At 40.8% G+C, this 14,905-nt stretch overlaps 3 protein-coding genes across 6 annotated transcripts in view; all 3 read left to right on the top strand.

Annotated features, from left to right (window-relative positions):
- nxnl2 (nucleoredoxin like 2) lies at window positions 1–2,803 on the top strand. Its single transcript, XM_089020494.1, has 2 exons — window positions 1–396; window positions 1,645–2,803. The coding sequence occupies exons 1-2, from the start codon at window positions 95–97 to the stop codon at window positions 1,811–1,813; spliced, it is 471 nt and encodes a 156-aa protein (XP_088876620.1). The 5' UTR covers window positions 1–94; the 3' UTR covers window positions 1,814–2,803.
- Window positions 2,804–3,442: 639 nt separating this feature from the next.
- nup54 (nucleoporin 54) lies at window positions 3,443–12,679 on the top strand. 4 transcript variants are annotated; one of them, XM_089020506.1, is made up of 15 exons: window positions 3,443–3,513; window positions 4,360–4,467; window positions 4,548–4,631; window positions 4,752–4,910; window positions 5,107–5,193; window positions 5,398–5,556; window positions 7,048–7,268; window positions 7,904–8,091; window positions 8,836–9,032; window positions 9,108–9,162; window positions 10,054–10,147; window positions 10,465–10,572; window positions 10,650–10,769; window positions 11,482–11,592; window positions 11,677–12,679. In XM_089020506.1, the coding sequence occupies exons 1-15, from the start codon at window positions 3,468–3,470 to the stop codon at window positions 11,803–11,805; spliced, it is 1,866 nt and encodes a 621-aa protein (XP_088876632.1). In that variant the 5' UTR covers window positions 3,443–3,467; the 3' UTR covers window positions 11,806–12,679. The 4 variants fall into 4 exon arrangements, with proteins under 4 accessions (XP_088876632.1, XP_088876633.1, XP_088876634.1 ...); XM_089020507.1 differs by lacking the exon at window positions 4,752–4,910; XM_089020508.1 differs by lacking the exons at window positions 4,548–4,631; window positions 4,752–4,910.
- Window positions 12,680–12,817: 138 nt separating this feature from the next.
- The window catches only part of LOC148884769 (uncharacterized), a 6,712-nt gene continuing 4,624 nt past the window's right edge, over window positions 12,818–14,905 (top strand). The window contains exons 1-2 of the mRNA XM_089020510.1: window positions 12,818–13,325; window positions 14,514–14,838. Of these exons, the coding sequence (XP_088876636.1) occupies window positions 13,319–13,325; window positions 14,514–14,838 (332 nt within the window). The 5' untranslated portion in view covers window positions 12,818–13,318. The remainder of the gene's footprint in view (window positions 13,326–14,513; window positions 14,839–14,905) is intronic.

Raw genomic sequence — 14,905 nt, forward strand, 5'->3', positions numbered from 1 at the left:
GGTTAGCTGGCTAAGGAGATAAACATGACCTCAAAGACCCATGTTAATAAGTACTCAAAAGACAAGTAAAAAGTTACGACTTTGAAAAGCAACAATGGTGGAAGTGTTCACCGGACGGACTTTGCTCAACAAAGACGGCGACTTCGTGGATCCCGAAGAAGCGCTGAGGAACAAAGTGGTGGGCATCTACTTCTCAGCTGGATGGTGTCCGCCCTGCCGCGACTTCACGCCGGTGTTGTGCGACTTCTACACGGAGCTGGTGGAGGAGGGGGACCCCCCTGCGCAATTCGAGGTGGTCTTCGTGTCATCGGACAAGTCCACTGAGGACATGGTGGAGTACTACCACGATATGCACGGCGACTGGCTGGCACTGCCCTGGACGGACGATTACAAGCAGTCAGTATCAACCAACCACACACAATCCATCATGGCATACATCGAAAGGAAATTCAAATTTTAGAATCATTTATTTATTTGTCCTTATTAATTTGTTTTCAATGTCAGCTCAAAGCCTTATGGAGCTCACCTTCGCTTTCTTAATCCTATACTTAAACGCTAACTGCAAATCCCTCTTGTGCAGCCAATGTTGATATTAAATAGGGATGTGACAAACACGTTCAATAATAATACATCACGCATTTTCTAATACCATATTAAAGTGTATTTATTAAATGTCAACCGGCCGTATTTTGCCGTATTCTATACGATTTTTACACATTTTTAAATGTATGGCATACCAGAAAGTTTGTACGGAGAACGAAAAAAATGTTAAATATAATTTTGAAATATTTTCGATTCCGTTTTCGTCATTAAATATTAGCAGTAATGTTAATGAGAACAAATATCACTACTCGTAAAAAGTGAAGTCGACCACCAAGAAAACAAGTCCGTGTGAAAAATCTCGACAAGATACATAAGTTCCGAGAAGACAAGTTCCGGTCAAGTGAAATTTCATTTGGAAATCAGTTTTTTTCCCGCCGTTCACATTTTTTATAAACACTATACATCGTAAGAACACAAATTCATTCATTTCACAATGCTCTACAACAACGAACATACTTGATTATTGCTAGAAATATGTTGTAACTTAATGTAATGATGTATAGATTATTATTCTATGACAAATAATAAGGAAATAATGGCGTTTTTAATGTTTGAAATATGAGGGGATTTTCTGCCTGTAATTACACAGTTAAAACAATGAGAATCTGTGACTGAGTCTTTATTACAGTTTAAACTGTAATAAAGACAAAGTTTTCTTAATTTTTGGCAGATCTTAACGATTAAGGTACCATTGGAAAGATTTAAATAAGAGCAGAAAATACAACAAAATATTCAAAATATAAATTAGCAAATATCAACGATCGAATGCAGGCAGATTTTCGTCAGAAATCCAAAATGGCTGTCACTGAATACTAGGAAAGAAAATTGCTAGCTCTCGAAATATATATGCTAATGCTTCTTTTTGCTTGAAACTTGGTATTCATGGAGAAAAATATATATCCTACTACTTCTATGAGTTATAAAAATACAACTTAGTCACCTTTATAAACTGTAGTGTTAGCAAAAAAAGCGTAAACTTCTATCATTTTTTTTTCTCTTAAGAACCTCATAGATCAATTTATTTTGTTTTTGTTGTTGCAGCGACTTGCTAAAGCGCTACAATATCACAGCTGTGCCCAAGCTTGTGATTGTGAAGGAGAACGGTGACATGATCACGGACAAAGGCCGCAAGCAAATCCGAGACAGAGGACTGGGCTGCTTCAGAACCTGGCTGGATGCTGCGGAGATCTTCCAGAACTTTAAAGGCTAGAAGCGGTTGCGCATATATGACATTCTAATACAGTGATACATTGGCTTATGAACTGAATTGGTTCCCAGACAGAGTGTGTAAGGCGAAAAGTGTGTATCCCAAAAATTAATTTCCCATAGGAAACCATTAAAATGAGAATAATCCGTCCCCAGGTCCCCATAAAACATAACTTTCTAATGTTCTAAGCCTTAAAACTACACAAAATATACTTTATTTTATGTATAATAAATGTGCTATGGTATTATAATTAAAGAAATAAACCATACTTTATAATAAAGTCGTTTTATTTACCTTTGTTATGGTTGTTGATGGCTTGATGGAATGGAGTAGCCGGTTTCATCAGCATTAAACACTTGATGAGGAACGTTCTTTCACCATGTTGAGGAATGATCTATTGTAGGTGCAATACTTTTACTTAGTTCCTCATCAATTGTATTCTGTTTAGCTGGGTGTATACAGATGGCTTGTGCAGGTTATTTGTGATGGGATATTTTAACCTTGCAGTCTACACTCTGCCTTTGAACTATCAAAGTTGAAACGAGTCCAAATGTCATTGTTTTCTATCCATTTTCTCACTCTCTGTCGTCTGCCTGTCTCTAATGTTTAAACCACCTCCCCTCACTGCTGCGATCTTGACCAATCACGTGGCTTTAACCGACACAACGACACATCACTCATTGTGGCAGCTCCGTGTGTATCCTGAAAAATAGTTTCTATGCCAAGGTAAAATGTTCATAAGTTTAACATCGGTAAACCGAAAAGTTCGTAAGCCAAGGGGTTCGTAAACCGAGGTATCACTCTATTTTAAAAAAAAAGCCCAAAGCATTGAAAATATTGCTTTAGTTGTTTAATCGTATGCATTTGAGAGGAAGCTCAGGCACTTTTTTTTTAAAAAAAATACATCTTGTTTTTGAGTTGTAATTACACATCTAGTATACTGACTACATTTTGTAATGTTTTTGTGTGTTAAATAAAATAATATTCTAAGGACCTTGTCTGTTATTGTCTTTCAGGACCCAGTGTTGATATCTAACACGCAAACAATGGAGTCCCCGTAGCCTAATTAACGCATGCTTACACATCAGCGTTGGTTTTCGAGGATGCAGGCTCATTATGTTGCCTCCAGTGTGTGTTTTCATACGCTGACTTTGCTTTTGTCACTCCGAGCATCCATTAGGCGTGACAAGTCAGAACAGTCCATGATCTTCCTAAAAGTCTCTGTGGATTTACTTTGAAATGCAGAATAATCTCCAGAGGAACTTTGAAAATGGGTTCCTGCATCTGACAGTGCACTGGTGTTGTGGGTAATGAAGCACAAGCGTGCACATGTAGTTTTCCATTCTTTTTTTTCCCATGACATGCCATTCGTTGCATAAATAGAATGATAACATAGCCTATCTGAAGATACTATGACGTCATCTTTCGTCGTGTGTTTTTGTTAATCACCACCCTGTGACGTCCAGTATTTTGAAAATGAAACTTTTATCGCGAAAATGTGTAACAGTGACTGGAAAATATTTGAGAACGTGCCGAATGAATTTATTTCAGTCATACCAAGTTTAGCCTGAGGGTGGCGGTAATACACCTCCCTATTGGTTGAGAAGCAATACAGCCATAAAAAAAGAAGAAGAAATATCCAGTGACGGCATTCATCATGGCGTTCAATTTTGGTAGCGGTGCGGCTTCAAATCCTACAGCGAGTAAGTGTGTTTGATTACCAAACTCAATGTGATCATTTCTTAGTCATTTTGGTGTGTTTGGCAACGGTGTCCCACGTGTGTTTTTAAGACTTGGTTTTAATCGGGCACGCTAAGGCATGGTTTACCTTCATGACAACATGCCGGCTCACGATAAAGATCAAGAAGTCACACTATGGAATTATTTCGTCACTTCTGCTCCTCAATAACTGACCAGACACAAAAAAGAAGTATGGCGACGGTGTCTATTTAACTCAAAATAAATAAGAGAAAATGACAAAATAATCTTTGATTACTACTTTGGCGCGAAGTAAATACGTCATCGCTGTCGCACGAAAATTACGTCACCGACACAAATTTCAACGAGCCGTATCGTTTTAAAACGTTTTTATTCTACAATATGATTGCTCTGGTGTCCGTGAAAAATTACAAAGGCAGTTTTCTGGGAATAACATATGACATGTTGCCCCCAAAATGTGTAATATTTGTTAGCCATACCGAGAATGTGTGATTGTTCTCAACAGCAAATAAAATGTAGCTAATGAGTGACAAGATGCCGGCTAACGATAAAGCTCAAAAAGTCACATTGCTGAACGATTTCGTCACTCCTGCTCCTCAATAACTGACCAGAAACACAAAAAAAATCAAAATGTTGACGACTGTATAGTTAACTCAAAATAAATAGAAAATAACAAGATAGTTTTTGTTTACTACTGGCGCGCGCCGTAAATACGTCATCGATGTCGCATGATAAGAACGTCACGACACAAAATATAATAATGTTGTTGTTGTTATTGTTTTTTTTTCTTTTTATTATTTATGCTGTTTTAATGGCTTTTTGTCGTGAAGGTACAACCGGGTTTTCATTCGGTTCGTTTGGTGCAAAAACTACCGCATCGACAGCTTTTGGCTTTGGCACCCCCGCAACCACCACCACAGCTGCCTCTGGATTTGGCAGTAAGCCTCTTCTTCTTCTCATACTCACCGTTTTGATCTTAAAGTTTGTCATACGATTTGGAAATACATTCTGCTTTTAGCTCTCACGGCTCCTAGTTTCGGCACAGCGACAACCACCGCTGCTGCACCTGCTACGGGATTTTCCTTTGGCTCCACCAGCACGGGTACTTTGCTATTCCCGTTTTACTCATTTTCCTTCTTTATATTAATTAACACTTGTTTTATTTAAATTCCAACTGTGTCATTCTCTTTCTCTCTTACTGCTTACCTTTGATGGCACGTAGGATTTGGGGGGATGGGAACCGGAGGTGGGTTTAGTTTTGGGGGTTTTGGCTTAAATGCCAACCCGGCGGCCACTGCTGTTGGCTTTAACGCGGGCTGCTTTGGCGCAGCGTCCACCGCTGGCACTGTTTTCAATTTTGGCAATAGCCTGGCTAGCACAGGTAGATGAAACAAACATCTGTGTTGTCGCGCCTGTGTGGTGTCGTGCTTCTTTGTGCTTGTTTCTTTTTTTTTTTTTTCCAGGGTGTTTTTGTGAAAGGACAACCGACGGCACTTTTTTTTCACATTAGAATCATTAACATAACTGATTCATGATGTATTTGTATTTTTTTTTTTTTTTTCGGGGGTGATCCTCAGGGACGTTTGGTGGCTTTGGCACAACCACGACAAGCGCTGCGGCACCGGGTTCCACGTTTAGCTTTGCGCCCTCTACTAGCACCACGGGTAAGTGGGTGGACGCGACTGCTTGTTTTCTTTCTGCATTTAGTTTCCCGATTTGAGAAAATCTGTTTTCTGACTTTGGCTTATGTTTAAAAAAAAATAATGCGATGTATTCAGCTTGGCATAGTTTTAGCTTATTTGTTTTGAAATGGCACATGAACCACCATATTTGTTTTCCGCATTTTTTTTTTTTTTTTGTGTTCTTAGGTGGCTTGTTCGGCAACGCTCAAAACAAAGGCTTCAGTTTCACGTCTGGCCTTGGTACCGGAACAGCTGCGGGGACCACCGGATTCGGAACTGGTCTCGGAAGCACCAGTCTGGGTGGTTTTGGTGGATTTAATCTCCAATCCACTCAACAGCAACAAGGTGAGTGTCAGTGACAGTCATGATCGTTGACTTCTGTAACATAATCGTCAAAATGCGTGTGTCTGCCGCTGCTCACCCGCAGAAAAATGTATCCAGTGACTGTAAAGTGACCTGGAGAGTTTTGAAAGGCGCTTGGAAATCAAATGTATTATTATTATTATTATTATTAGCTAGCTAGCTATTAGCCATCTATTAGCGATCTAGCTGGCTTGCTAGCTATATAAGTAGCTAATTATTAGCTATCTATTAGTGGTCTGGCTGGCTAGTTATCAAGCTAACTACCCACAGAAAAACGTATCCAGTGACTGTAAAGCGACCTTGAGAGTTTTGAAAGGCACTTAGAAATGAAATGTATAATAATTATTATTATTAGTATTTGTATTATTATTATTATGATTATTATTATGATTATTATTATTATTATTACTATTAGCTATCTATTATCGGTCTAGCTGGCTGGCTAGCTATCTAGCTAGCTAATTATTAGCTATCTATTTGTGGGCTGGCTGGCTAGCTATCAAGCTAACTACCCACAGAAAAACGTATCCAGTGACTTTAAAGCGACCTTGAGAGTTTTGAAAGGCGCTTAGAAATGAAATGTATTATTATTATTATTATTATTATTATTATTATTATTATTTGTATTATTATGATTATTATTATAATTATTATTACTATTAGCTATCTATTATCGGTCTAGCTATCTAGCTAGCTAATTATTAGCTATCTATTTGTGGGCTGGCTGGCTAGCTATCTAGCTAACTACCCACAGAAAAACTTATCCAGTGACTTTAAAGCGACCTTGAGAGTTTTGAAAGGCGCTTAGAAATGAAATGTATTATTATTATTATTATTATTATTATTATTATTATTATTATTATTATTATTTGTATTATTATTATTATTATTATTATTATAATTATTATTACGATTAGCTATCTATTATCGGTCTAGCTGGCTGTCTAGCTATCTAGCTAGCTAATTATTAGCTATCTATTTGTGGGCTGGCTGGCTAGCTATCTAGCTAACTACCCACAGAAAAACTTATCCAGTGACTGTAAAGCGACCTTGAGAGTTTTGAAAGGCACTGAGAAATGAAATGTATAATAATAATAATAATAATTATTATTATTATTATTATGATTATTATTATTATTATTATTACTATTAGCTATCTATTATCGGTCTAGCTGGCTGGCTAGCTATCTAGCTAGCTAATTATTAGCTATCTATTTGTGGGCTGGCTGGCTGGCTGAAAAACTTATCCAGTGACTTTAAAGCGACCTTGAGAGTTTTGAAAGGCGCTTAGAAATGAAATGTATTATTATTATTATTATATGTTATATGCTGTTGTTGTTGTTGTCGTTATTGTTATTATTATAAGGACGGTAAAAACCACTTTGTATTTGTGTGTGAGGCTGTTTTTTTTTTTCTTTTAAAATACTTATATGACTTTATTAAGACGTCACTCATCGGCTTGTGTCTGTCCAGGAGGCTTATTTGGTCAGCCCGCCCAGCAGCAAACTCAGCCCAATCAGTTGTACCAGCAAGTCACTGCTTTGTCGGCGCCCACCTTGCTGGGGGACGAGCGCGACTCCATTTTGGCCAAATGGAACCAATTGCAGGCCTACTGGGGTACGGGGAAAGGCTACTTCAGTAACAATAACGCCCCCGTGGACTTCAATCAGGAGAATCCCTTCTGCAGGTTCAAGGTAACACTGAGAATTTCATCGATCAATACCAAAAAAGTATTTGAAAAATATTACAAAAGGTCGTAGCAGCGCTTTATCGGCACTCCTACAAGAAAAACCCAAACAAATTCGGGAATGGCGCTCTAGGTCATATTTTCAATTCGCAAATACATTCGGGAATGGCAGCGAATGAGTTAATAGGTCCCTTGTACCTGAAGCCAGAGGGCAGCCATCTTTTGTTGCCATTAATACTGCCATTTTAGTTATCTGAGCTTGAAATGGGGGCGGCTGCACAAAATACAATGCGATACATACATATTGGTTTATACAGCGTTTTAACAACAGCGGAAGAAGGAGGAACAAAGCGCTAACATGGAAAAAGGGCAAATGCTACCTCTTGTGGAAGGGAAACTATTACAAGAGGTCTGACCAGCGCTTTATCAGCACTCCCACAAGAGAAACAAATTCGGGAATGTCGCTCTACGTCATATTTTCAATTCGGGAATGGCAGCAAATGTGTGAATAGGTCCCTTGTGCCTGAAGCCAGGGGGCAGCCATCTTGTGTTGCCATTCATACTGCCATTTTATGTATTATTATTATTTTGCCCAAAAGATTATCAATGCATGTTCTGATCGCTGTCCATTTTCCCCACCAGGCTGTAGGCTACAGTTGCGTGCCCATCAGCAAGGACGAAGACGGCCTGGTGATCTTAGTGCTCAACAAGAAGGAGGCGGACGTGCGAGTGCAGCAGCAGCTGCTGGTGGAGTCGCTTCACAAGGTTCTGGGAAGCAACCAGACGCTCAGCGTCAATGTGGACGGCGTCAGATCTCTGCCCAACGACCAGTACGTCCCACGTGTTCACAACCTCTCTCACAGATCCTGAAAAAATAAAACCCATAAAAAAATAAAATCAGACATTGATTATAATGGGAAATGTTTCGGTTTTCTAATTGGTTTCTGGAATGGATTATGCTGGAAAACCCAGGTTTGATTCAAACACGGCCGTGGATTTGATGGGCTCAAAATGGACCACAGAGGATATAACTATGCGATAAAAATGCTATCTAGCTAGCTACATAGCTGGCTGTCTATTTGCTATCTAGCTAGCTACCTAGCTGGCTACCCATTTGCTATCTATTTGCTCTCTATTATCTAACTACCTAGCTGGCTATCTATTTGCTATATATTTGCTATCTATTAGCTATCTGGCTAGCTACCTAGCTAGCTATCCATTTGCTATCCATTTGCTATGTATTTGCTATCTATTATCTAGCTACCTAGCTAGCTATCCATTTGCTATCTAGCTGGCTATCCATTTCCTATCTATTAGCTAGCTATATACCTGGCTATTTATTAGCTATATGGATATCTAGTAGTTGGCTAACTGTCTAGCTGGATATCTATTAGGTATCTGTTTGCTGGCCAGCTATCTTTCTATCTATTTGAGTTACTTCTGGGTTGAGTGAACGCTGGCGCGTGTTGCCGCCGCTGCTCACCCACAGAAAAACTGATCATGTGACTGAAAAGTGACCTAATCTTAGCACGTGGTCACCTAAGCTAATATGGCTTTTTGTGGACATCTCACAGGACAGAGGTGATCATTTACGTGGTGGAGCGCTCCCCTAACGGCACATCCAAGCGCATTCCAGCCTCCACTCTCTTCACGTACCTCGAGCAGGCTAACGTCAAGGCTCAGCTGACGCAGCTCGGCGTGGCCATGTCGGTCACGCGTACCGAACTTTCGCCTGCGCAGCTCAAGCAGCTGCTTCAAAACGCGCCGGCAGGTGAGCCAATGTATCCTCTTCTTCCGCCATTTGCTTTGACAATGACTCAGAGGTGATATATTTGCCTCCAATCAGGGGTGGACCCCATCATTTGGGAGCAGGCGAAGGTCGACAACCCCGACCCAGAGAAGTGAGTAAATTTGTTTGTGCTCATTTACTCTGCCCCCCCTTTAACCCACTTATAGGACAACCGACACCCCATAATTTGTAAAATGACTTCTACTGAGCGCATTTTACAGAGATTCCACCACATATAGCCATATTTTGTGTTTTAAGACTCGCGCTGAATATTCAGGAAGTCTTGTTTTCGAGTTGATGACGATGCCCTAAGTGACGTCACAGAGGGAACGCCCCTGACCGAGAAAGTGACACGCAATGCATTTTGGGTACTTTTTTTTTTTTGTCTGAAAACATCGTGTTGATTGCGAAATTAGAAGGAAAACTACATAAATAACGCGATGGTGAATCGTGTGTCGCAGGCAATTGCGGTAAAACGCATAAAGAAGGTGTAAATTGACACAAATTCCTAGCGGACAAATCAGCCCATTTCCAACGGAGCTTGTGCGCCATCTTGTGCATTTTCTGGGCACTACATTGGAGTCCAGACGGCTGGAATTGATACGGAAGGACTTCTTTAATCGATTGCAAACATGTATGCTTTCCTCTTCAGAACTATTTGAATCATATTCATCACTGGATGAGTAACAAGAAAGCATCTTCTCCGAATCTGAACTCTCTGAAGCTATTGTTTTGATTCTGGAGCAAGGCAGTTTGTGAAGGAGTAACCTAGCGTGATGTCATGAACAAGGGGGCGGGACTTTCTGAATCTGCCCAGTTGCGAGCTCATTTTGTGGCAGTTTTGCGACACTTTAAGTCATTTTTATTGGTGTTTTGCATTTGACTAAAAATATCAGCCTGCGTGTTTTGGGTATTTTAAATGCTATAAAATGTTTCTCTGATGTCAGTTAGGAAACAAAAAAAAATGGCGTCGGTTGTCCTTTAACGCCTGTTTGGTGGTCAGGTTGATCCCAGTCCCCATGGTGGGCTTTAAAGAGCTACTTCGCCGACTTCAGATCCAGGAGCAGATGACTAAACAGCATCAGACCAGAGTGGATGTGAGTAAACACCATTGAGTTTGGGTAAAATCGTTTGGGAAAGACACATTTTTGGTAATTGTGACCCCCCCTGACCCCTCACACAATCGTGATTGAGTATTTATGACCCCCCAAAAAATCTTCGTTATTGTTATTATTATTGTAATTATTGCTATTATTATTATTATTATTATTATTATTATTATTATTATTATTATTATTATTATTATTATTATTATTATTTTGGTCGCAGTACTGGGCAGACATTTGGCCCTCACTACGCTTTGGCTTGATATTGCATAAGACGCTTTCTACTGACGATGATGTGGACTTTGCAGATTGTCTCCAATGACATCAGCGACCTCCAGAAAAACCAAGCCACCACCGTGGCCAAGATCGCCCAATACAAAAGGAAACTGATGGACCTCTCTCACCGCGTGCTGCAGGTCAATTGCGCCGCTGCCCGTCCCGTCCGTCTTTTCTCGCTTTCATCACCGGCCAACCTTCTGTCGCTTCTTCACAGGTGCTCATCAAACAGGAGATCCAGAGGAAGAGTGGCTACGCCATCCAGGTGGATGAGGAGCACCTCAGGGTGCAGCTCGACACCATTCAGTCGGAACTCAACGCCCCCACGCAGTTCAAGGTGAGTAATAATAATAATAATAATAATACATTTTGTTTATAAGCGCCTTTCAAAACTCCAAGGTCACTTTAAAGGGTACGTTTTTTTTCTGCGGGTGAGCAGCGGCTCCCACACGCGCCAGCGTTCCCTCAACCTGAAAGTAACTCAAATAGATAGAAAGCTAACTAGCGAGCCAATCGATAGCCAGCCAGCTAGATGGTGATTAGATAGCCAGATAGCTAGATAGTTAGCCAGATGGCTAGTTAGCTAGCCAGATAGTTAGCCAGATGGCTAGTTAGATAGCCAGATGGCTAGTTAGCTAGCCAGATAGATAGCTAGCCAGATCGCGCGTTAGCTAGCCAGATAGCCTTATAGCTAGAGGCTCTTAGAAATGAAATGGATTATTATTATTATTCGCTAGCTATAAGCTTTCTATTCGCTAGCTATTAGCTATCTATTCACTAGCTATTAGTTATCTATTATCTATTCGCTAGCGAGCTCGCATTCTATGTATTTGAGTTACTTCCGGGTTGAGTGAACGCTGGCGCGTGTGGCTGCCGCTGCTCACCCACAGGAAAAAACTAAAGTGACCTTGAGCGTTTTGGAAGCCGCTTAGAAATGAAATTATTATTATTATTATTATTATTAAAGCGTTGGTAAGCCGAGGTATCACTCTATTCATCACCTCTTTTTAAAAATTCCGACTTTGTTCAAATGCGTTTCATTTCACCAGGGTCGCTTGAACGAACTGATGTCGCAAATCCGCATGCAGAACCATTTCGGTGCCGTGCGCTCGGAGGAGCGCTACAACGTCGATGCGGACCTCCTTCGGGAAATCAGACAAGTAAACGCTCGAAACTGGTTCCCCAACTGTTTAACCCAAATGGTTTAATATTTTTTTTTAACTTTATCTCCAATCATATTGTAGCATCTGAAACAACAGCAGGACGGTTTGAGTCACCTGATCAGCGTGATTAAAGATGACTTGGAAGACATCAAACTCATTGAGCACGGATTGAGCGACGGCGGCCACGTACGAGGTGGCATCCTCAGTTGAGCCGAATGGGCGCATAGCGCTTGCAAAACAGTAAGACTCTCAACGCCTCCCCGCCCCGCCCCTTTTCTAGGTACCCCGAATAATTATCCATCGCCGTTGATGTCGAATCATATCATGGATTAGCGACTTTGAAAACATTTGTATATCGATGAGAAGGTTTCTTCAGCCGTCATCTCTACTTCTTTGAAGGTGTCGGATGTTTCGCTTCTTATCCAAGAGGCTTCGTCAGCTAACTGTTTTTTTCTGCAGTACATACGCACCTAAAAGCTAGTAACCATTCATTTGACGACAATGAGGTTAAAATCGTAGCGAAAGAAAATAGATGGTTTGAAACCCTTCACTAAATCGCCATGGTGGGGTGAGGTTCAATTTGGATCGTTCCTACAACCGACTTCTTTGTCAACATAGGGTTAGTTATGCTGATGAGGTGATACCAGATCAAATGGGGCAATCAGGCCAGCCGTAGACCCCATACTCAGGCAGGACAATAGAAGTAATCAGTCAGGACAATAGAGGTAATCAGTGTAGCCACAGGGAGTATCCTCTCAGAGGACTGCTCTCCCCCAACCTGAGAGCAGGGACCAATCATAGCAGAGTCTGGCACCGCCACGTCTGGACAGTAGGGATATATATATAGGGCCAAAACTACCAGCAAAAAAATAGTTAGCTGATGAAGCCTCTTGGATAAGAAGCGAACCGTCCTTCAAAGAAGTACAGATGACGGCTGAAGAAACCTTCTCATCGATGGACCACTCCTGTACGACTGAGAGCTTATACAGAAACATTTGTATATAAATCTTTGTATTGCTTTTTTTTAATTACCACTAGAACATGATTAAAATGACGTTTTTTTTCCACTGTTGACCTTGAAAAACCTGTTGTCGATACGTTTTTTTCATCAGTGCGTAGCGTACGTTGTTGATGCTGATAGGCCCGCGACTTTGCATCGCACCGGAATACATCCAATTCCCATCTGTCTGTACTTTGAGCCAAAACAAGAGCTATCTGTAGGAAAATGGCCGCTCGGTACGGATGATTTAAAAGGGAAATGTTTTGATAATATTGACGTGTTTGTTCATCGATACCAAAAACACATATAAGTCACGCCATTTTGAATCACATCCCCGAATTTGTTTGGGTTTTCCTGCAGGGGTTGAGATAAAGTGCTGGTCAGACCTCTGGCAATGTTTTTTTTTTCCATTCCACGAACGGGTGGCATTTGCCTTTTGTCCATGTAAGCTACTTCCGGGTTGAGTGATTATTAGCTAACTCTTAGCTAGCTAGCTAGCTAGCTTGCTAGCTTTCTATCTATTTGGGTTACTTGGCAAAGGAATAATAGAATAAAAAAAACAGTAAGAAAACGGGACAAAATGGCCGACTGGATATTGTTTGCTTGTAAGTTCATGACACGTTGAATCGTCTTATACTTTTGCCACGTATACACCGCCGCCGTCATCCATTTTGAAATCTTTGGAAGAGAAGCTTGAATGACTGCTCGTGCAGAACATCCAACATGCAAGGTAGGAGCCATTTTTTGTTCCTTTTTTCCTCACTTGTGCTTTTGTGTATGCGTTTTATGAAGCTAATCACTTTACAGTGATACCTCGGCTTGCGAACGCCTTGGCTAACAAACTTTTCAGTTTACGAACGTTAAATTTATGAGAATTTAATCTTGGCATACGAACTATTCTTTGGGATACACACGGAGCACCACAATGAGTGATGTGTCATTCGCGAATGAGCCCGTTCTAACAAGGACTGCACTGATTGGTCAAGAACGCAGCAGTTAGGGGGAGGGGGTTACAGAAACAGAGCTGCAAATAAAAAATAGATAGGCAGACGACAGAGAAAGTGAGATAATGGATAGAAAACACAGTAAAATTTGGACTCGTTTCAACTTTACTGATAGTTCAAAGGCAGAGTGTAGACTGCAAGGTTAAGATATCCCATCAATCAGGCTCCACAAATAAACCGCACAAGCCATCTGTACACTTGATCCAAAAAGCTATAAACCCAGCTAAGCAGAACACAATTGATGAGGAACTAGGTAAAATTATCGCAGAGAAAGCACGGCAACTTCACTCGGATATCGTCAAGAGGCAACCTGGAAGTTCGTTATCCATTGATGATTTCAATGCTAGCCACAGGTGGTTCGAGAACTTTAAGCGTCGTACAGGGATTCATAGTGTTATTCGTCATGGTGAGGCAGTCAGTTCTAACGATAAAGCTGCCAAAGCTTTCAAGGAATCATTCCTCAAGATGACCACTCCATTCCATCGAGCCATCAACGACCATCATAAAGGTAAATAAAATGACTTTATTATACAGTATAGTTTATTTCTTTAATTACAATACAATAGCACATTTATTATACATGAAATAATGTATATTTTGCGTAGTTTTAAGGCTTAGAAAATTAGAAAATAATATTATATGGGGACCCGGGAACGGATTATTCTCATTTTAATGGTTTCCAATGGGAAATAAATGTTTGGGATACACACTTTTCGCCTTACACACTCTGTCTGGCAACCAATTAAGTTCGTAAGCCAAGGTATCACTGTATTTGCTTTCGTGGGCCACTTATTATTGGAATTTTGAAATGTATTGCACAAAATTTGCGTGATTTTGCACCTCCTTTTACCCGCCGCTTAATCTGTTCTTACCTCTGTCTGTGTCCTGGCTCATCTTATGTCTCTTTCACACAGACCCAAGGGACAAGAAAAACAATGTAAAGCATCCCAAGGCCAAGCAGGGCGACAGGAAGATAAAAAAAAAGCTAGTTTTCCCAGGCCCTGACAGCCAACACCTTGAACAGCATCCGCCCGTCTGCTCACTCGGAACCGCCAGCCGCCATCGCAACAAGCCACGTCCACCGCCGCCGCCTGGATTGTCCATTTTTTTTCCATCCGAAAACCCGAAGATGTCCTTTACCGTCGTCAGCGTGATAGCACTGATGTGCTCCCCCGTGGTGATCGCGTTTGTCCTGCAGCCTTCCAAGCAACACGTGATGCCAGAAGACTCCAAAAATAGGTAAGTGAGACTCTTTTTTTTTTGGGATATTCGAAACTGGGTTGAATGATATCGCGCCACACGTCTA

The sequence above is a fragment of the Hippocampus bargibanti genome, linkage group LG18 (assembly GCF_051943395.1).
Source record: "Hippocampus bargibanti isolate YZ-2025 linkage group LG18, ASM5194339v1, whole genome shotgun sequence".
Lineage (NCBI taxonomy): Eukaryota > Metazoa > Chordata > Actinopteri > Syngnathiformes > Syngnathidae > Hippocampus > Hippocampus bargibanti.